At 47.2% G+C, this 22,931-nt stretch overlaps 1 protein-coding gene across 7 annotated transcripts in view; it reads left to right on the top strand.

The window, feature by feature from the left end:
- The window catches only part of capn15 (calpain 15), a 350,926-nt gene that overhangs the window by 90,886 nt on the left and 237,109 nt on the right, over positions 1-22,931 (top strand). For 4 of the 7 annotated variants that reach the window (XM_070900823.1, XM_070900824.1, XM_070900825.1 and 1 more), the window contains one exon: positions 11,227-11,313. The exons of 1 other annotated variant lie outside the window; for it this stretch is intronic. In XM_070900823.1, coding sequence (XP_070756924.1) covers positions 11,227-11,313 — 87 coding nt within the window. Of the gene's footprint in view, positions 1-959; positions 990-11,226; positions 11,314-19,463; positions 19,559-22,931 lie in introns of those variants that run through there. 2 more of the 7 variants (XM_070900826.1, XM_070900820.1) reach the window with 2 other exon arrangements.

Below are 22,931 nucleotides of genomic sequence, written 5' to 3' on the forward strand. Positions count from 1 at the left end.
CAATGGAAGGACTTGTGCAAAATGCCCTCACTGTGACCTGCTTTCTGTGTGGCTCCAATGGAGTGTGTATAGAGGTGTTGTGTGATAGATCTTATAAAAGGTATAAATTGTTCAGTGTGTTGCTGAACTGCATCAATTCCAAACTGGGTTATTTAATCGATCGAACAGTGCTGTACCTTTTTCTCATTGATTGTATTGTCTCTCGCTGCATTCAGCTCTCTCTATTCCGAGGAGGTTGTTTATTGAAGAAGGTCTGGTCAGGTTTGATGCTCGAACTGTTGGATAATTTGGCAGTAAATATGCCCCTTCCTATTGGACGATGACTTGGCCAGGGAAAGCTGATAGATTCTGATTCCACTCCATGCCCTCCTAAAGTCAACTATTAAATCACACTTGACCAAACTGCTCAGTGTACTGCCAATGTAAGGAGACGCAGGGTTTGAAATGTGCATGCTCATAATCTGTTTGGGAACGGCCCAGATTAAAAGGCAGCACTTCGGGAGCCCATGTAGTAGCGCTCTGCCCTTCATTTTCCAGGATCTAGGTTAAAATTTAGTCCAGACTGACGGGATGAAATTCTCTTGTCTGTTACCTGCAAGGGTCCTTCTTAAAATGACTTCTGGCAGCATTGACCCAAGGCTAGCTGGCTGTGGACCACTGGCTCAAAACTGCCCACAATGCAGGACAAGTTGGGTAACGCAACTTGAGGCTGGAAAGATGGTGTGGAAATTGAAAATGTCACACTGAATAGGTAAAAGGGCTTTTGCAAGGATACTGTTGGCGTTTAGAGGCAGTATTACTGTTCTGTTATATGAAAGTCTCATTCTTCCTTGTCCTCTTTCTTCCACTTTCCTTTTCTCCTCTCTCTCCCACATCCACATGCAGTCAGACTCTGAATAAGAGCAGCTTTGAAAGTGCAACGAGTTTCACATTCTGCATAAACATTCCAAGCAAGCAGAGTTGTCTACTGGTCAGGGGAATAAACCCGGGTGAGCAATCGACGCAGAGCTGGAGGGCGGCTATTGTTTGGTTTGTTACAGTGTGCGCTCTAAACTCTCCAGCATGAAAGTCAACGCACCCAAAATGTAGATAGGGCCAAACAGGGAGAGGAAATGTGTAGTAATTTTGAATGGTGACTCTTTTTAAGGGATCTTCTCCTCTATCTCTTGCTTGGATTTCCCTGCCTGACCTGCACCCTTAACTATTGTCAATTAAACCAAAACCTTCACCTTTTCTATTCTCTCTTCCTCGAACCCCCCCTTCCCCCCGCGATCTGCAAACATGGACAGTGCCCCCCAAAATCTAACTGGATCAAATACAGAAGGTTAGCACACCACCTCCCCTACTATGTTTGAATGCAATGCACCATGAGGTCATCATCATCATCATCATCATAGGCAGTCCCTCGTATCGAGGATGACTTGCTTCCACGCCAAAATAGGATGAGTTCACAGGTGTTTCAATGAAGGACCTGATATTCCCGATCCCGAACTACATGTTGAAGGGTGGAAGATGCCTGTGCGGGGATTTTTTTAACGTGGGGTGGCCGTTGCACACCAGCCCCCACACAGGCTTGACAGAGCTAGGTCTTGGTCCAGTGGCAAGGATTACCCAAGACGACTGGAGACCTGCTCTGCTGCACGGACCTAGTGCGCGCACATATCGCAGTGTGGGCTGACTCTCGCCTCTTCTGGGCCCCGAACTCAAGCCTCTCTTGGGCCCCGATCACGTGTATTTTGCCTGAATGAAAATGGACTGAAGACATAACAGCATAGGTTATCATAGGTTATCATGAGGTAGTGAACCACACACAGCTGTTTGATCCTTGGTCTGTGCCACTAGTTGATCTCTGCAGGGGTGGCACTGGAAGTGATGCAGTTGCCTCAGTATCCCAAACTGGGGCAGATGGGGGTGAAAACCCCTACCCATGGTTACTGCTTCTAATGGTTATCTCGAGGCCTGTGCTTGAATGGGTGATACCATCCTGACGTTGGATATTCTGATTTGGCTGAGGCACTGAAGGGCTGCTCAGCAAAAACCGGGACTCTCAGAAAAAAGGATAATTGTAGGGGAAAAGGATGGGTTGAAGCTGCATCCTACCACTGACGCTACACACTGCTACATCACTTAGTCTCTAGTCTAGGAAGTTCAACTGCAGTTTGTGCACAGAGAGCAGATTTTCTCACTTGTATCTGATGGGCATTATTTTAACAATTCGTGATCTTTTTAGCATTTTAATTTTTGCCTTCTGAAATGTACCATGTTGACTCTTCCCCCATGTACCCTAACTGAATCATTAAATATAAATTGTGTAAAGTGTAGGTACAACACTATGGGCCCAAGTTTCGGGCCGCGCCTAAAACGGCGCAGCCCGGACCTGGACGCCCGTTTTTCGCGCCACAAAGTGCGCCTAAAAAAAACTTACCTATTCTCTGGCTCCCTGCAGGCCCTCTGGAGCTGGGCGCGGCGCAGCACGAGCTGTAGGGGGCGGAGCCAGGTCCCTGTGCTGAAAACAGTGACGGGACCTCTGCACATGCGCTCTACAGTGGGCGCGCATGTGCAGTAGCTCCAGGCGCCTAAAACTGTGGGAGGGGCCCGAAGCACGCAGCCCCTAGCCCAGGCTGAATGGCCTCACTGGGGCTGCGTGCATAAGGCTCCTCCCACCCGACAGGACCTGACTCGACCTCTGCTTCCCCCCGCCCCCCCGGCGACCCGATCCGACCTCCGCTCCCCCCCCCCCCCCCTCGACTCTCTTTTCCCCCCCACAGACCTGGACCTCCACGACTTCCCCCCTGGACCTCCGTGACTTCCCCCACCCCCCCACGGAGACCCGACGCCACCTACCTGTAAATCCAGCCCGAAATCTTGGGCCCGGCCATTCAGCCTCCTTCCTCCCCTCCCCTCCCTCCCCTCCCCTCCCCTCCCCTCCCCTCCCCTCCCCTCCCCTCCCCTCCCCTCCCCTCCCTCCATCCTCTCTCCCTTCTCCCCCCCCCCCTCCATCCCTCCCTCCATCCTCCCTCCCTTCTCCCCCTCTCTCCCCCCTTCTCCTCCTCCTCTGCCCTCGCCCTCTCCCCCCCTCCCCCTCTCCCGCCCCCCCCCCTCTCCCGCCCCCCCACACCTCCTCCCTACCCCCCCACCTCCCCTCCTCCATACCCCCCTCCTCCATACCCCCCTCCTCCATACCCCCCTCCTCCATACCCCCCTCCTCCATACCCCCCTCCTCCATACCCCCCTCCTCCATACCCCCCCTCCCCACCTTTTTAATCGAGCCTTAAAAAAATTAAGAGCAAAGTGGTGGATGAGAAGTGCAAAATCGAAACTTGAATCTTAATTATGAAATGTATCTTTAACTTAAGGTCTGAATAGATGACAGCTGTGGCTCAGTGGGTAGCACTCTCGCCTCTGAGTCAGAAGATTGTGGGTTCAAGTCCCACTCCTGGCTTGAGCACTTAAATCTAGGCTGACACTCCCAGTACAGTGCTGAGGGAGAGCCGCTCTGTCAGAAGTGCCTTGTTTCAGATGAGATGTTAAACCGAGGCCCCGTCTGCTCTCTCAGGTGGACGTAAAAGATCTCCTGGCACTATTTTGAAGAAGAGCAGGGGAGCTCTCCCCGGTGCCCTGGCCAATTTTTAGCCCTCAATCAACATAACAAAAAAAACAGATTATCTGGTCATTATCACATTGCTGTTTGTGGGAGCTTGCTGTGTGCAAATTGGTTGCCACACTTCCCACATTATAACAGTGACTACATTCCAAAAGTACTTCATTGGCTGTAAAGCGCTTTGAAATGTCCAGTACTCGTGAAAGGCGCTATATAAATGCAAATCTGTCTTTTCACGAAGAACGCTGTTCAGTCACACTTTTTTACATTTTGTGTTATCATTTGAAATGAAATGCTTACAATGTATTGTCCACAAAATTTAAGGAAGACCACTTATTTGGCCTTCCCTAAACCAGCACAATCAAATTGACTAAGTTTGAGAAAACTCCATAGAATCACAGAAGGAGGCCATTTGTCCCATTGTGTCTGTGCCGGCCAAAAGGAGCTATCCCCACTTTCCAGCTCTTGGTCCATAGCCCTGTAGATTACAGTACTTCAAGTGCATATCCAAGTACCTTTTAATGCATTTAGGGTTTCTGCCTCTGCCACTGCCACCCTTTCAGGCAGTGAGTTCCAGACCCCCACCACCCTCTGGGTGAAAAAAGTTCTCATCAACTCCCCTCTAATTCTTCTACCAACTACTTTAAATCTATGACCCTGGTTATTGACCCCTCTGCTAAGGGAAATAGGTTCTTCCTATCCATTCTATCTAGGCCCCTCATAATTTTAAACACCACAATTAAATCTCCCTTCTTCCAAAGAAAAGAACCCCTGCATATCCGATCTTTCCTCGTAGCTAAATTTCTCTAGTCCTGGTAACATCCTTGTGAATCTCCTCTGTACCCTCTCTAGTGCAATCACATCCTTCCTGTAATGTTGTGACCAGAACTGCACGCAGTACTCTAGCATAACCTCCTTGCTCTTGTATTCTATGTCTCGGCTAATAAAGGAAAGTATCCCAGATGCCTTCTTAACTGCCTTATTTACGTCCTGCTACCTTCAAGGATCTGTGGACATGCACTCCAAGGTCCCTCTGTTCCTCTGCACTTGTCAGTATCCTACCATTTAATGTGTATTCCCTTGCCATGTTAACCTTCCCCAAATGCATTACCTCACACTTCTCTGGATTGAATTCCATTTATCACTTTTCTGCCCAGTTCACCAGTCCATTGATATATTGCTGCAGTCTACAGCTTTCTTCTTCATTATCAACATACGGCCAATTTTTGTGTGCAAACTTCTTAATCATACCCCCTACATTTAAGTCCAAGTCATTGATATATACCACAAAAAGCAAGGGACCCAGCACTGAGACCTGCGGAACCCCACTGGATACAGCCTTCCAGTCACAAAAACACCCATCGACCATTACCCTTTGCTTCCTGCCGCTGAGCCAATTTTGGATCCAACTTGCCACTTTCCCATGGATCCCATGGGCTTTTACGTTTCTGACCAGTCTGCCATGTGGGACCTTGGCAAAAACCTTGCTAAAATCCATGTAGACTACATCATACGCGCTGCCCTCATCCACACTCCTTGTTACCTCCTCAAAAAACTCCATCCAGTTAGTCAGACACGACCTTCCCTTAACAAATTGATGCTGACTGTCAGAATTTTTTCCAATAATTTTCCCATCACTGAGGTTAGGCTGACTGGCCTGTAATTACTCGGTCTATCCCTGTCTCCCTTTTTAAACAACGGCACAATGTTAGTAGTCCTCCAGCACATCGCCCTGTAGCCAGAGAGGATTGGAAACTGATGGTCAGAGCCTCTGCTTTTTTTCTCCCTTGCTTCTCTTAATTGCCTGGGGTACTTTTCATCCGGGCCCAGGGATTTATCTATTTTCAAAGATGCTAAACCCCTTCATGTTTAGCGAGTTGATCTTACCGCAGGAAAAGGGTACACAGCCAGATAGGGAATGGAAGATCAACAGGAAGAGCAGTGCAAGGAGGGTAGTGCAGGGGTCCCCTGCGGTCATCCCCCTGCAAAACAGATACACCGCTTTGGGTACTGTTGAGGGGGATGACTCATCAGGGAAGGGCAGCAGCAGCCAAGTCCATGGCATCGTGGGTGGCTCTGCTGCACAGGAGGGCAGGAAAAAGAGTGGGAGAGCGATAGTGATAGGGGATTCAATTGTAAGGGGAATAGATAGACGTTTCTGCGGCCGCAACCGAGACTCCAGGATGGTATGTTGCCTCCCTGGTGCAAGGGAGCGGGTGCAGGACATTCTAAAAAGGGAGGGTGAACAGCCAGTTGTCGTGGTACATATAGGTACCAACGATATAGGTAAAAAAACGGGATGTGGTCCCACGAGACAAATTTAGGGAGCTAGGAGTTGAATTAAAAAGTAGGACCTCAAAAGTAGTAATCTCAGGATTGCTACCAGTGCCACGTGCTAGTCAGAGTAGGAATCGCAGGATAGCTCAGATGAATATGTGGCTTGAGCAGTGGTGCAGTAGGGAGGGATTCAAATTCCTGGGGCATTGGAACTGATTCTGGGGGAGGTGGGACCAGTACAAACCGGATGGTCTGCACCTGGGCAGGACCGGAACCAATGTCCTAGGGGGAGTGTTTGCTAGTGCTGTTTGGGAGGAGTTAAACTAATATGGCAGGGGGATGGGAACCTCTGCAGGGAAACAAAATGGAGAAAGAAGCAAAAGATAGAAAGGAGAAAAGTAAAAGTGGAGGGCAGAGAAACCCAAGGCAAAAAACAAAAACGGCCACTTTACAGCAAAATTCTAAAGGGTCAAAGTGTGTTAAAAAGACAAGCCTGAAGGCTCTGTGCTTCAGTGCGAGGAGTGTTCCGAATAAGGTGGACGAATTAAATGCGCAGATAGCAGTTAACGGATACGATGTGATTGGCATCACGGAGACATAGCTCCAGGGTGATCAAGGCTGGGAACTCAACATCCAAGGGTATTCAGCATTTAGGAAGGATAGACAGAAAGGAAAAGGAGGCGGGGTGGCGTTGCTAGTTAAAGAGGAAATGAATGCAATTGTAAGGAAGGACATTAGCTTGGATGATGTGGAATCGATATGGGTGGAGCTATGGAATACCAAATGGCAGAAAACGCTAGTGGGAGTTGTGTACAGGCCACCAAATAGTAGTAGTGAGGTTGGGGACAGCATCAAACAAGAAATAAGAATGTATGCAATAGAGGTACAGCAGTAATCATGGGTGACTTTAATCTACATATTGATTGGGCTAACCTAACTGGTAGCAATGTGGTGGAGGAGGATTTCCTGGATTGTATTAGAGATGGTTTTCTGGACCAATATGTCGCGGAACCAACCAGAGAGCTGGTCATCCTAGACTGGGTGATGTGTAATGAGAAGGGACTAATTAGCAATCTTGTTGTGCGAGGCCCCTTGGGGAAGAGTGACCATAATATGGTAGAATTCTTTATTAAGATAGAGAGTGACAAAGTTAATTCAGAAACTAGGGTCCTGAACTTAAGGAAAGGTAACTTTGACGGTATGAGGCGCGAATTGGCTAGATTAGATTGGCAAATGATACTTAAAGGGTTGACTGTGGATAGGCAATGGCAAACCTTTAAAGATTATATGGACGAACTTCAACAATTGTACATCCCTGTCTGGAGTAAAAATAACACGGGGAAGGTGGCTCAACCATGGCTCACAAGGGAAATTAAGGATAGTGTTAAATTCAAGAAAGAGGCATACAAATTAGCCAGAAAAAGTAGCAAACCGGAGGACTGGGAGAAATTTAGAATTCAGCAGAGGAGGACAAAGGGTTTAATTAAGAAGGGGAAAATAGAGTACGAGAGGAAGCTTGCCGGAAACATAAAAACTGACTGCTCAAGCTTCTATAGATATGTGAAGAGAAATAGATTAGTGAAGACAAACGTAGGTCCCTTGCAGTCGGATTCGGGTGAATTTATAATGGGGAACAAAGAAATGGCAGACCAATTGAACAAGTACTTTGGTTCTGTCTTCACAAAGGAAGACACAAATAACCTTCCGGATGTACTAGGGGACCGAGGGTCTTGTGAGAAGGAGGAACTGAAGGATATCCTTATTAGGCGGGAAATTGTGTCAGGGAAATTGATGAATTGAGGCCGATAAATCCCCAGGGCCTGATAGTCTACATCCCAGAGTACTTAAAGAAGTGGCCCTAGAAATAGTGGATGCATTGGTGATTTTCCAGCAGTCTATCGACTCTGGATCAGTTCCTATGGACTGGAGGGTAGCTAATGTAACACCACTTTTTAAAAAAGGAGGGAGAGAGAAAACAGGGAATTATAGACCGGTTAGCCTGACATCAGTAGTGGGGAAAATGTTGGAATCAATCATTAAGGATGAAATAGCAGCACATTTGGAAAGCAGTGATAGGATTGATCCAAGTCAGCATGGATTTATGAAAGGGAAATCATGCTTGACAAATCTTCTGGAATTTTTTGAGGATGTAACTAGTAGAGTGGACAAGGGAGAACCAGTGGATGTGGTGTATTTGGACTTGGAAAAGGCTTTTGACAAGGTCCCACACAAGAGATTGGTGTGCAAAATCAAAGCACATGATATTGGGGGTAATGTACTGATGTGGATAGAGAACTGGCTGGCAGACAGGAAGCAGAGAGTCGGGATAAACGGGTCCTTTTCAGAATGGCAGGCAGTGACTAGTGGGGTGCCGCAGGGCTTGGTGCTGGGACCCCAGCTCTTTACAATATATATTGATGATTTAGATGATGGAATTGAGTGTAATATCTCCAAATTTGCAGATGACACTAAACTGGGTGGCGGTGTAAGCTGTGAGGAGGACGCTAAGAAGCTGCAGGGTGACTTGGACAGGTTAGGCGAATGGGCAAATACATGGCAGATGCAGTATAATGTGGATAATTGTGAGGTTATCCACTTTGGGGGCAAAAACACGAAGGCAGAATATTATCTGAATGGTGGCAGATTAGGAAAAGGGGAGGTGCAGCGAGACCTGGGTGTCATGGTTCATCAGTCCTTGAAAGTTGGCATGCAGATACAGCAGGCGGTGAAGAAGGCAAATGGTATGTTGGCCTTCATAGCAAGGGGATTTGAGTATAAGAGCAGGGAAGTTTTACTGCAGTTGTACAGGTCCTTGGTGAGGCCCCACCTGGAATATTGTGTTGAGTTTTGGTCTCCTAATCTGAGGAAGGACGTTCTTTCTATTGAGGGAGTGCAGTGAAGGTTCACCAGACTGATTCCAGGGATGGCTGGACTGACATATGAGGAGAGACTGGATCAACTGGGCCTTAATACGCTGGAGTTTAGAAGGATGAGAGGGGACCTCATAGAAACATATAAGATTCTGACGGGACTGGACAGGTTAGATGCGGGAAGAATGTTCCCGATGTTGGGGAAGTCCAGAACCAGGGGACACAGTCTTAGGATAAGGGGCAGGCCATTTAGGACTGAGATGAGGAGAAACTTCTTCACTCAGAGAGTTGTTAACCTGTGGAATTCCCTGACGCAGAGAGTTGTTGATGCCAGTTCATTGGATATATTCAAGAGGGAGTTAGATATGGCCCTTACGGCTAAAGGGATCAAGGGGTATGGAGAGAAAGCAGGAAAGGGGTACTGAGGGAATGATCAGCCATAATCTTATTGAATGCTGGTGCAGGCTCGAAGGGCCGAATGGCCTACTCCGCCACCTATTTTCTATGTTTCTAATATGCCCTACTCTTTCCTAAGTTATCTTCTTGCTCTGTATTTATAAAACATCTTTTGGTTTTCCTTGACATTACTTGCCAATATTTTTTCATGCTCTCTCTTTGCTTTCCTAATTTCCTTTTTAATTTCACCCCTACACATTCTATACTCCTCTCAGCTTTCTGTAGTATTGAGCTGTGTGTCTGACAAAAGCTTCCCTCTTTTTCCTTATCCTACCCTGTATACTCCTTGATGTCCAGGGGGCTCTAGATTTGCGAGTCCCACCCTTTTACTTTGGCAACATGTTTACTCTGAACCCTCACTATCTCCTCCTTGAATGCCTCCCACTGCTCTGACACTGATATATCTTCAAGTAGCTGTTTCCAGTCCACTGTGGCTAAATCACATCTCAGCTTAGTAAAATTGGCCTTTCCCCAATTGAGAACTTTTATTCCTGGTCTATCTTATCCTTTTCCATAACTATCCTAAATCTAACTGACTTATGATCACTAGCACCAAAATGCTCTTGCACTGATACCCCTTTCACCTGCTCAACTTCACTCCTGAAAACTATGTCTAGAACCGCCCCCTCTCTTGTTGGGCTTGCTACGTACTGGCTAAAAAAGGTCTTCTGAATGCACTTTAGATATTAGAGTAGTTGAAATCTCCTACAGTTACTGCTCTATTCTTTTTGCACTTCTCAGGCTATTGCCTATATCTTTGCTCTTCCATCTCCCTCTCACTATTTGGGGGTCAACAGTACACTCCCAGCAGTGTGATTGCCCCTTTTTTGTTCTTCAGTTCATATGACCTCATTTGATGATCCTTCTAACATATCATCCTTCCTCACAGCCGTAATTGTTTCTTTAACCAATATTGCAACCTCCCCCCATCCTTTTCTCTGCCCCTCTCTATCTCATCTGAAAACCCTATAACCAGGAATGTTGAGCTGCCATTCCTGCCCTACTTTAAGCCATGTTTCAGTAATAGCTTTAATATCATACTCCCGCGTGTCCTCAGCTCATCTACCGTATTCACTACACTTCTTGCATTGAAGTATGTACCATTTAGCACTGCCAAATTCCTTTGCCGTCTATTTTCTAGTCTTTGTTCTGCGCACTTCCCCCCCCCCCCCCCCCACCGGCGAGGATATTGATCCCAGCCCTGTTGAGGTGCAACCCATCTGGCGTGTACTGGTCCCACCAACCCCAGAATCGGTCCCAATGCCTCAGGACTCTTGAGCCTTCCCTCCTGCACCATCTCTCCAGCCACGCATTCATATGCCCTATCCTTCTATTTCTATGCTCACTAGTTCGTGGCACCGGGAGTAATCTGGAGATTACGACCTTTTGAGGTCCTGATTATTCTCTTTCCGAGCTCCCTAAAATCTGCTTGCAGGACCTCATCCCTCTCTTCTACCTATGGTATTGGTACCGATGTGGACCACGACCTCTGGCTGTTCACCCCCCCTCAGAATGGCCTGCAGCTGCTCAGTAACATCTGTGACCCCATTATTTTCTTGTAGAAAAGAGGGAGTACTTTCCTTCCCTGTTGATAAGTGTTCACTATCTAGATTCTAGTTCTAGATTTCCCCCAGGATGTTTCCACTCGTGGGGAATCTAGAGCTAGGGGCATAGTCTCAGAATAAGCGGTCGCCCATTTAAAACTGAGATGAGGAGAAATTTCTTCTCTGAGTATCATAAATCTGTGGAATTCTCTGCCCCAGAGAGCTGTGGAGGCTGGGACATTGAATATATTTAGGGTGGAGATGGACAGATTTTTGAGCGATAAGGGAGTGAAGGGTTATGGGGAGCGGGCAGGGAATTAGAGTTGAGTCCATGATTAGATCAGCCATGATCTTATTGAATGGCAGAGCAGACTCGAAGGGCCAATGGCCTACTCCTGCTCCTATTTCTTATGTTCTGTTGAAGAGGGAAAGGAAAAAGTTGGAATTGAAAGTAAAATAATTTTTTGAAAATTTCCAGATATGCAGCGACGGGAACACCCCAGTCCAGTTCTAAAGAACGATCTGTTGCCCCTGTAGGTAGGACTGGTGCCTTTCACACAGGAAGGTAAGTGTTTAAATATTGTACCAAATGATTACTGAACCATTGAAATCATACATCACCATTGGAAGTGATGACCTGATGAAAAATATGTTGAAAGGTATGAAACAACCTTGTTCTACTCAAACGGTCAAATTGTGTCTCGGATGTTTCTGGTCACCCTGAAAAAAATATATAAAACACTCCCGCTGAAAATTGCACGGCTTTTATTACTAATACTGATCACCACCTACTCCACCAATGGGAGCCTGGAAATGCTTTCAGCCTTCTCTGTCTTGCGCATAAGCTTAAGAAGCTCACTTGAAGTTTAAGTTGAGTTTTTTTTGAGGCCCTGCTTGATTGCACGGATCCAGGTGGTTCTTGGCGGCCTTGAGGTCTATGTCAATCTGGACAGAACCTTGATCGGGATGACTACAGGACTCCCTTCACATCGGAGTTCCCATCTGACCGGGCCACATGCCCGAATAGCTGCAGTCGTGGGAGGCTGATGGTTTCGGCGACAGTGGGTTACACTGTGTTCTTTCTGATCTCTGCGTTCCTGATTTAGTCGTACAAGCCGGCTCCCAAGTATTAATCGGAGGCACCATTGGTCAAAGGCGTCCAGTCTTGTTTGGACACGTACAGTAAGAGTCCCATGTGTCTGCTGCATATTTCCACTGTGATAACAGATTGTTGTATAATCTGATTTTGATTGCTAGTTGAATTCTTGACTTCCACACATTCTAATCAGGAGATCGCATAACACCTCTGGCGATCTCTATTCACCAATATATCTCTCCTTCATGCAGATAACCTGTGTATCAAACCCCCAAGGTAATTGTCAACTATTTCTATGGCATGGCCTAGCAATCATTTATTTCTTATTTCATTTCATGAACACCGATGTAGCATTAATAATGTATTACATAGGATAACATAGGATATGTGGCACAGAAACTGCTTTGAAAGTGGATAAGTTCCCAGGCCCGGATGAAATGCGTCCCAGGCTGTTATGCGAAGCAAAAGAGAAAAAGCAGAGGCCTTGACCATCATTTTCCAGTCCTCTTTGGATTCAGACATAGTGCTGGAGGACTGCTAATGTGGTACCCTTGTTTAAGAAGGGAGAAAGGTTAATTACAGGCCGATTAATTACAGGCCTGTGGTGGGAAAATTATTGGAAAAATCGAGAGGGACACGTTAAATCTACATTTAGAAAGGCAAGGATTAATTAGGGACAGTCAGCACGGATTTGTTAAGGGAACATAATGTTTGATTAACCTGATTGCATTTTTCGAGGAGTTAACCAGGAGGGTCGATGAGGGCAGTGCGTACAATGTAGTGTATGTGGACTTTAGCAAAGCTTTTGATAAGATCCCACATGGCAGACTGGTCATGAAGGTAAAAGCCCATGGGATCCAGGGCAAACTGGCAAGTTGGATCCAAAATTGGCTTAGAGGTCGGAAGCAAAGGATAATGGTTGATGGATGTTTTTGTGACTGGAAGTATGTTTCCAGTGGGGTTCCGCAGGGCTCAGTACTGGGACCTTTGCTTTTTGTGGTATACATCAATGATCTAGATTTGAATATAGGGGGTATGATTAAAAAGTTTGCAGATGACACTAAAATTGGCTGTGTGGTTGATAATGAAGAGGATAGTCATGGGCTGCAGGAGGATATCAATCTACTGGTCAGGTGGGCAGAGCAGTGGCAAATGGAATTTAATTCGGAGAAGTGTGAGGTAATGCAGTTTGGGAGGGCTAATAAGGAAAGGGTATATACATTAAATGGTAGGCCACTTAATAGTGTAGATTAACAAATGGACCTTGGAGTGCTTGTCCATAGATCCCTGAAAGTAGCAGGTGGATAAGGTGGTTAAGAAGGCATACGGAATGCTTGCCTTTATTGGCCGAGGCCGAGAATACAAGAGCAGGGAGGTTATGCTTAAATTATATGATACACTGGTTAGGCCACAGCTGGAATACTGTGTGCAGTTCTGGTCGGCGTATTATAGGAGGGACGAGATTGCACTGGAGAGGGTGCAGAGGAGATTTACGAGGATGCTGCCTGCAATGGAGAATCTTAGCTATGAGGACAGATTGGATAGGCTGGGTTTGTTCTCCTTGGAACAGAGGAGGCTGAGGGGTGATCTCATTGAGGTGTATAAAATTATAAGGGGCATAGATATAGTGGATAGCAAGGGCCTATTTCCCTTGATGGAGGGGTCAATCACGAGGAGGGCATAGGTTTAAGGTGGTTGATGGAAGGTTTAGGGGGGATTTGAGGGGAGGCTTCTTCATGCAGAGGGTTGTGGGGATCTAGAACTCACTGCCTGGAAAGGTGATAGAGGCAGAAACCCTCACCACATTTAAAAGGTTTGGATGGGCACTTGAAGTTCTGTAATCTGCAGAGTTTCGGACCTAGAGCTGGTAAGTGGGATTAGACTGGATAACCTCTTATTGGCTGGCGCGGATACTATGGTAAGTACTCCAGGGAATCGAATACGGCCAGGGTGATCTCCTGGACTAGTTTTGATCGCCTGGATGGGTTGGAAATGAATTTTCCCAGATTTTTTCCCCAATTGGCCTGGGTTTTAACACTTTTTGCCTCTTCCAGGAAATCACATGGCTCTGGGTGGGGTGGAGTGTAAAATGTTGCGATACATGGGGTGTGGCGGTTGTGTGGGGCAGACTGGTTGGGCCGGATGCTCTTTGCCTTTCCGTCATTGTTCATTGTTCATAGGTTTATATGTAACCTTCAGGGCTGCTGACCGAGGGCCATGTGGCTCATTGTCGGCCTGCGCGGATACGATGGGCCGAAATGGCCTCCTTCTGCACTGTAAATTTCTATGTTTCTATGAAACAGGCCATTTGGCCCAACCAGTCCATGCCGGTGTTTATGCTCCACTCGAGCCTCCTCACTAACCCTATCAGCACATTCTGTTCCCTTCTCCCTCATATGCTTGTCTAGCCCCCCCCTTAAATGCATTGATACTATTCGCTTCAACCACTCCTTGTTGTAGCAAGTTCCACATTCTCATCACTCTGGGTAAAGAAGTTTCTTCTGAATTCCCTATTGGATTTCTTGGTGACTATCTTATATTGATGGCCTCTAGTTTTGCTCTCCCCCACAAGTGGAAACGTTCTCTCTTTGTATCCACTCTATCAAAACCTTTCATAATTTTAAAGACGTCACCCCTCAGCCTTTTTTCAAGAGAAAAGAGACCCAGCCTGCATCCTTTCCTTAGAAATATACCCTTGCATTTCTGGTATCATCGTTGTAAATTTTCTCTGCACCCTCTCCAGTGCCTCTATATCCTTTCTATAATAAGGTAACCAGAACTGCATGCAGTACTCCAAGTGTGGTCTAACCAAGGTTCGATACAGGTTTAGCGTAACTTCCCTACTTTTCAATTCTGTCCCTCGAGAAATAAACCTTAGTGCTTGTTTTTTTTTTATGGCCTTGTTAACCTATGTCGATACTTTGTGATTTGTGTATTTTTACTCCGAAATCCCTTTGCTCCTTACTCCATTTAGATTCTTATTTTCTAATAACAATAACTAATATGTGACCTCTCTTTTTCTTACCAGAATGTAATACCTCACATTTATCTGTGTTGAATTTAATTTGTCAATTATATGCACAATCTGCAAGTTTATTAATGTTCTCCTGTAATTTGTTGCAGTCCTCCTCAGTATTGGACATCCCCCGCCCCCCCGCAATTTGCTGTGGTCCACAAATTTAGAAATTGGAATTAAAAATACAAAATGTAAATTGTGAACAACAGTGGTCCCAGCACTGGTCCTTGTGGAACACCACTATCCACCTTCTGTCACTGTGAATAGCTACCCTTTACCCCTACTCTCTGCTTTCTGCCTTGAAGCCAGCTAGCTATCCATTCTGTACTTGTCCCCTGACTCCGCATTCTCTGACCTTGTTCATCAGACTATTATGGGGTACCTTATCGAAGGCCTTTTGAAAATCTAGATAAATTACATCTACTGCATTACCCATATCTACTCTCTGTTACCTCTTCAAAAAATTAAGCAAGTCTTTCCCTTTTGAAATCCATGCTGACTATTTATTATACTTTTTGTTTCTAGATGTTCTTATATTTTCTCCTTTAGTAGGGATTCCATATTTTTCGTTGCACCGATGTTAGACTGACTGGCCTATAGTTTCCTGGACATGTTTTATCTCCCTTCTTAAATATTGATATTACGTTAGTTATCTGCCAGTCCTCTGGCACTGCACCTTTTCTAACGAATGTCAAATAAGTGTGCTAATGCCTCTCTCTGCTATCTCTTGTTTAGATTCTTTTAAAATGTGCGGATGTAATCCGTCCGGACCAGGGGTTTTATCCTCATTGAGTTTTTTAAATTTACTTAATATCTCCTTGTTTTATTTTAAATGCAGTTAATTCATTACTAATCTCATCATCTGATGTTATATCTCCCTAATAAATACTGAAACAAATTAATTATTTAATATCTCTGCCATCTCTCTATTGCTGTTAGTGGTATTATCCTCTCCATCCCTTAGTGGCCCTATTCCAATCCCAATCTTTCTTTTTTTATTGTTGTGCCTGTAAAATATTTTATTATTTTGTTTTATGTTGCTTGATAATTTAATTTCATAGTCCCTCTTTGCCTTCCTAATTGTTTTTTTGACTTCTCGCCTAATCCCTTTATAATCTCCCTTATCATGCTCTCCCCTGCTGTCTATGTACTTAATGTATGCCTCTTTCCCTCCCCTCAATTTGTCCCTTATGGCTTTATTCATCCAAGGTGTCTCATTAGTGTTTAGCTTGTTTTAGTTTATTAGCAGAATATATTTTCCTGGACGTTGTTGAACACCGTTTTAAATGTTTCCCATTGCTGTTCTACATCATTGTTTGCCAATGTTGTTGTCCATTTTATTTCCGAAGTGCTATTCTCAGCCCTTCAAAATCAGCTTTTCTCCAAATCTATTACCCTGATCTTTGTCGTACCCATGTCCCTCTCAATTATTATCTTAAACCGTGTTATATTATGGTCACTAATGCCTAGATATTCCCCCTACTTTTACTTCTCTTATCTACTCTAGTTCATTTGCATTACTAGATCCAATAGCGAATCCTCCATTGTTGGGCTTTTTACATACTGGGATAGAAAGGAACACATTGTAGGAACTCCATTCCCTTATCCCCTTTACCTACTACTACTGTCCAATTAATATCAGGGTAGTTGAAATCCCCGATGATTATTCTTATGTTTTTTACTAATTTCCTAATTTGTCTGCATATTGGGGGACTGGGATGAGGATTTTAAATTCCACGCATTCAGGATGGGGAGCCAATGGAGATTGGCCAAGATAAGTGGTGGGAAAGCAGAATCAGATGCAGAATACGAAGGACTTGGATTTATTTTGCTCTAGTAAAATCTAATAGAATAGTGATACAGTACTTAACTCGTCAATGTATTAAACTATTTTCAAATTACAACACAGCAATTTAGAAATTCCTAATTTTGTTGTATGAGTCACTAATGCAAGCGTGGGTCTTGAGTACCATGGGGCTCCCTCTCACCACAATTACTTGGACATGTGTTTAAACAAGTGAACTATCTTGGCAGTTATCTTGAGCGTTTATACAAAACAAAACCTTTCATGTCGCAGGTCCTAATTCTGAGATGTCAACAACATTCCTTAGCAGGGTGCCCTTCAATGGGACCTAATACATGTAACTGCACGAGCAAACTTTCATATATTGTCTGAGCAATTCATTTGTCTGGATAGGGGCCTGTCTGTATGTAATTAATACAAACAGAGGCAGGCCATTTTTATTGGACCACAGGAACAGGATAAGGCCATTCAGCCCCTTGAGTCTGTTGCATAGGAACAGGAGGAGGCCATTCAGCCCCTTGGACCTATTGCACAGGAAAAGGAGGAGGCCATTCAGCCCCTTGAGCCTGTTGCATGGGAACAGGAGGAGGCCACTCAGCCCCTTCCTATTACATAGGAACAGGAGGAGGAGGCCATTTAGCCCCTTGAACCTGTTGCATAGGAACAGGAGGAGAAGGCCATTTAGCCCCTTGAACCTGTTGCATAGGAACAGGAGGAGGAGGCCATTTAGCCCCTTCCTGTTGCATAGGAACAGGAGGAGGCCATTCAACCTCTTCCTGTTGCATAGGAACAGGAGGAGGCCATTCAGCCTCTTGAACGTGTTGCATAGGAACAGGAGGAGGAGGCCATTTAGCCCCTTGAACCTGTTGCATAGGAACAGGAGGCGGCCATTCAGCCCCTTAAACCTATTGCATAAGAACAGGAGTAGGAGGTCATTTAGCCCCTTCCTGTTGCATAGGAACAGAAGGAGGCCATTCAATCCCTTCCTGTTGCATAGGAACAGGAGGAGGCCATTCAGCCCCTTGAGCCTGTTGCATAGGAACAGGAGGAGGTCATTCAGCCCCTTGAGCCTGTTGCATAGGAACAGGAGGAGGTCATTCAGCCCCTTGAGCCTGTTGCATAGGAACAGGAGGAGGCCATTCAGCCCCTTGAGCCTGTTGCACAGGAACAGGAGGAGGTCATTCAGCCCTTTGAGCCTGTTGCATCGGAACAGGAGGAGGCCATTCAGCCCCTTTGAGCCTGTTGCACAGGAACAGGAGGAGGTCATTCAGCCCCTTGAGCCTGTTGCACAGGAACAGGAGGAGGTCATTCAGCTCTTCGAGCCTGTTCCACCATTCAGTTAGATCATGGATAATCTGTACCTAACCTCTATTTGCCTGCCTTTGCTCCATATTCCTTGATTTGGATTTCCCCATCAGGTACCTACCCTGACGGGTCATTTTAAAGACCTCGATTAGATCACCCTTCAGCCATCTAAACGTAACTTTTGAACTTAGAGCCTCTATTCCACACAGGGTCTGTGTGATGACCTCACTGCTCGCGCACACACACAGACAACAGAAATCTCTTCCACAAAGAATCCGTTTGTCCTTTTACCTTTTGCTCAGAAGAAATCTTAGCAGCAGCCTCGTTTCTATTTTATTTTAAAATTTCTATGCAGTTTAAATGACAAGCTAAACAGTAACATAGCAATGTAATACCTTGACACAAGGTGATTCCCCGTTTCTATCCTGTATTTGGCTCAAATTGAACATCAAATCAGGGACGTAGGATCATGAAATCTTACAGCACAGAAAGAGTCCTCCTGGCTCTTGTGTCTGTGTTGGCTCTCTGAAAGAACTCTCCAGTTAGTCCAGCCCCCCTACCCTTTCCCTATACTCATTTAAGTCTTTCTCAAATATTTGTAAAAGCTATTCTGGATTCTGCTTCCATCACTGATTCTGTTGGCATTGCTCATCCTCATGGCTCTGTGACATATTAGGTAATGCCTTTACCAACTGAGGCATTGAGGAAGTTGACATATCATTATCTTTACTGACTGCAGCCTGCTCATTGCAAGTGCGTTTTCTGGCCATCTTCTGTTGTGGGGGTATTAATCATGGCCTTGAAACTGTGCAAATATTAGTTTATGAATTTTATAAATTTTTACTGGACTAATTAATGCCTCTTGTAAAGCGAGGGATAAAGGATTGTCATACAAATGCAGGGTGAGCTCAGGCAAATATTTTCGCTCTGTGATTTAAAAGCTTGCATGGATTACATTACTCACTTAGGACTCATGAAAATAAATTGCCTTTTGTGTCCCCCCCCCCCCCCTAAATATTAGAGACCCTTTTGCTTTCCTGCATCAGATATCAAAGGTGAGAATAACTGTGCAGGTGAAAACTAGTTGGACTCTGACACTGGAGGCTGTCAGTTTCACTTCGTATCCCTGGTGATGGTTAATCCACAGCGCGTAGCATCCATGGCATTCCACAGGCCTGTGCCAAAGACAGATAGATGGAAATGTTTATATATTGACCAGGACGGACAAAGGAAGCGCTTGAGAAAGCAGTCTTTTGTTTTGTGTAATAATAGTGAATGACTTTTTGTCAAGTGTGAAATGATGGTTCCCGCCTGTCAGTCTGAAACTGCAATTGATCAGGTGATTATATTATGATTATATATCTTTTTCTGATTGTGGCTATTTCCTCAACACCATGAGGCTAGTTTGAAGATCTCTTGGTTTCTTTAACATCTTCCATTCTACATACATCGTCCGGATTGTTTCTAATTTGTTCCCTGCTTTTATTTTTAAAGTGGCTATTGGCAAAGGAATCCTACATCTGGAACGTTCTTCCTATTTGATCTGTTGTAAATCCAGTCCGAGTATGATCCTGAGCCTCACGATTAAGGTTAGAAAGCTGTTGTAGTATTAATCTCTGTTGATAGCAGTTTAATCACGATTTAACTTTTCTCCAGTAATGGCTTACAGGGTAGTCATTCTTATGGGGGTGGGGAGGGGGGAGGGGAAAGGATGAGCTTCTTTAAAGATTGATATGGTACAGATTCCCCAGTGCAGTATGTTGGGGAATGAATTGAGCTAACAGCAATTGCAGTTTTATGAAGGTAGATACTGCATGGTTGCTCGTGTTTGTACTCGGGTAAACCTGTTTATCCAACCAAACCGTCCCAGTGTGATATTGAATGAGTGGACTGGGGTGGTGCAGCCATGAATTGGTCCCAACTGGACACCTGCCCGAGTCGTGGGTTCACCTCCGGGTGGGACTAATTTAGCGCTTCCATGGACAATTGACGTGTCTCCGTCCCATACTTTTCAGGATTCCCAATGAGGATACAGCTATAGGCAAGACTTTCCTGACTCCATCCGATCTGTAGGGCTTCTGGCTCCCAATAAATGTTGTTTTGTTGCAATATGGCCTCATTGTGCTCACCCCTTGGCCCTGGGCAGCAGGCTTTAAAGATTCATTTCTGGGATGTGCTGGCAAGGCTGGCATTTATCGCCCACCCCTAGATGCCCAGGTTTGAAAGAACTGAGTGGTTTACTAGGCCACTTCAGAGGGCACTGTTCACTTGATTATACAGCCGAGTATCTGTGAGAATAGTCCGTGTTTATCAGTTTCTGGTTCTTGGAAAATCCCAAATGAAGCCTTGTAGTAAAATAAGTTAAAGATGTATTATTTTGCTCCACTTTAACTCAATCAAAATGTGCTGTCATTTAACTTTTACACCTATCCCACTTTTCTCAGATTTTTCTCTTCCATCTGATTTGAATTTAAGTTTGGTAAATGCTCTGTGAAATTGAATGCTGAGTTAAGTTCCCAGTTTTACACGGAGTTAGCAGATGGTGCAATTGTCTTGGCTGGTCCTTGGCGAGGGTTCCCGCTGCTGACTGCTATCCAGTGATTGTGTGTGGGGACTTTGGTTGACTGGCTCCAGCTGTGATGCCATGCCAAGTTGAATAGTCTACTGATATTTACCATCTCGATTACCTCATCCACCGAACCTGTGGATGAGGTAACGGAGGACTGCTGCACCTCAGCGTCAAGTGCTGTCTTTGTGAAAGAGGGGCAAATCGGAGAGAGCGGGATAGTCTTTCAAAAACAACATTCTTTAAAAAAAAAATGTAAAGACTGACGATGAATTAAATCAGCGAGGTTGTGCTCTCTGGTTCGTTGTGTCATCAATGGCAGTCATTGAGCTATTGTCTTGTACAGCTGTCCCTCTATACGCTATCCTCAGGAACAGAGCAAAGCTAGTGCCCTAGTGAGCAGAGTGTGCTGTGCGGCACAGGCCATTGTTCCTGAGCTGACAAGAAATATCTAGAGCTTACCACACAACCCGACACGCAGACACTTCCCTGAGAAGCCTCCTGCAATTCTTCAGTCGGACTGGCGATGCACTGTAAGAGGTGCTTTTCCTTTCTGTCTTTCAGTGATATGAGAGGGCCAGTTTAGCAGAAATATGGGCCCAAGTTTTGAGCCACGCCTAGAACGGCGCAGTCCCGACCTGGGCGTCCGTTTTTCATGCCACAAAGTGCGCCTAAAAAAAAAACTCCGTGTTCTCCACCTCCCTGCAGATCCTCTGGCCCTCGGCGCAGCGCAGCATGAGCTGTAGGGGGCGGAGCTAGGACCCTGCGCCGAAGACACTGCCGGAAGCTCTGCACATGCGCGCTACAGTGGGCACGCAGGTGCAGTAGCTCCAGGCGCCCGAAACTGTGTGGGAGGGGCCCGAAGCACGCAGCCCCTAGCCCTGGCCGAATGGCCTCACTGGGGCTGCGTAAATAAGGCTCCTCCCACGGCCAGCTCCTACTTCCTCCCGACCCGACTCGACTCCCGCTTCCCGCCCCCCGCCACCGGACGGACCCGACATCCGCTCCCCCACCCCCGGACCGGACCCAATACCCGCCCGTCCCCGGACCGGACCCGACACCCGCTCCCCTGCCCCCCCCCCCCCCGGACCCGACCCGACACCCGCCCCCGGACCCGACACCCGCTCCATTCCCCCCCCCACCCCCCCGGCCTCCGGACTGGATCCGACCTGACCTCCCTCCCCCCGACCTGACCTCCCTCTCCCTCCCTCCCTCCCTCCCCCCGACCCGAACCTCCCTGCCTCCCACCACCCCCCGACCCGACCCAACGCCACCTACCTATAAATCTGGTGCTGGGGACGGGCCCTGCCCGAAGTCTCTGGCCCGGCCCGTTCAGCCTCCCTCCCCCTTCTCCTTTCCCCCCACCCCACCCAATCTCCTTTTCTCGCCCCCCCAATCTCCTTCCCCCCCCCAATCTTCTTCCCCCCCCCACCCCCTCCAATCTTCTTCCCCCCCCACCCCCTCCAATCTTCTTCCCCGCCCCACCCCCCCAATCTCCTTTCCCCCCACCCCCCAATCTCCTTCCCCCCCACCCCCCCAATCTCCTTTCCTCCCCACCCCCCAATCTCCTTCCCCCCCACCCCCTCTCCCCCCACCACCCCAATCTCCTTCCCCCCACCCCCCAATCTCCTTCCCCCCCACCCCCCCAATCTCCTTCCCCCCCACCCCCCCCAATCTCCTTCCCCCCCCACCCCCCAATCTCCTTCCCCCCCACCCCCCCCAATCTCCTTCCTTCCCCCCACCCCCCAATCTCCTTCCCCCCACCCCCCCAATCTCCTTCCCCCCACCCCCCCAATCTCCTTCCCCCCCCCACCCCCCCCACCCCCCCAATCTCCTTCCCCCCCACCCCCCCCAATCTCCTTCCCCCCCCACCCCCCAATCTCCTTCCCCCCCCACCCCCCCAATCTCCTTCCCCCCCCCACCCCCCCAATCTCCTTCCCCCCCCCACCCCCCCAATCTCCTTCCCCCCCCACCCCCCCAATCTCCTTCCCCCCCACCCCCCCAATCTCCTTCCCCCCCACCCCCCCAATCTCCTTCCCCCCCCACCCCCCCAATCTCCTTCCCCCCCCACCCCCCAATCTCCTTCCCCCCCCACCCCCCCAATCTCCTTCCCCCCCACCCCCCAATCTCCTTCCCCCCCACCCCCCAATCTCCTTCCCCCCACCCCCCAATCTCCTTCCCCCCACCCCCCAATCTCCTTCCCCCCACCCCCCAATCTCCTTCCCCCCACCCCCCAATCTCCTTCCCCCCACCCCCCAATCTCCTTCCCCCCACCCCCCAATCTCCTTCCCCCCACCCCCCCAATCTCCTTCCCCCACCCCCCCCAATCTCCTTCCCCCCACCCCCCAATCTCCTTCCCCCCACCCCCCCCTAATCTCCTTCCCCCACCCCCCCCC

This window comes from Pristiophorus japonicus, chromosome 15 (genome assembly GCF_044704955.1).
Source record: "Pristiophorus japonicus isolate sPriJap1 chromosome 15, sPriJap1.hap1, whole genome shotgun sequence".
NCBI classification, from domain to species: Eukaryota; Metazoa; Chordata; class Chondrichthyes; family Pristiophoridae; genus Pristiophorus; species Pristiophorus japonicus.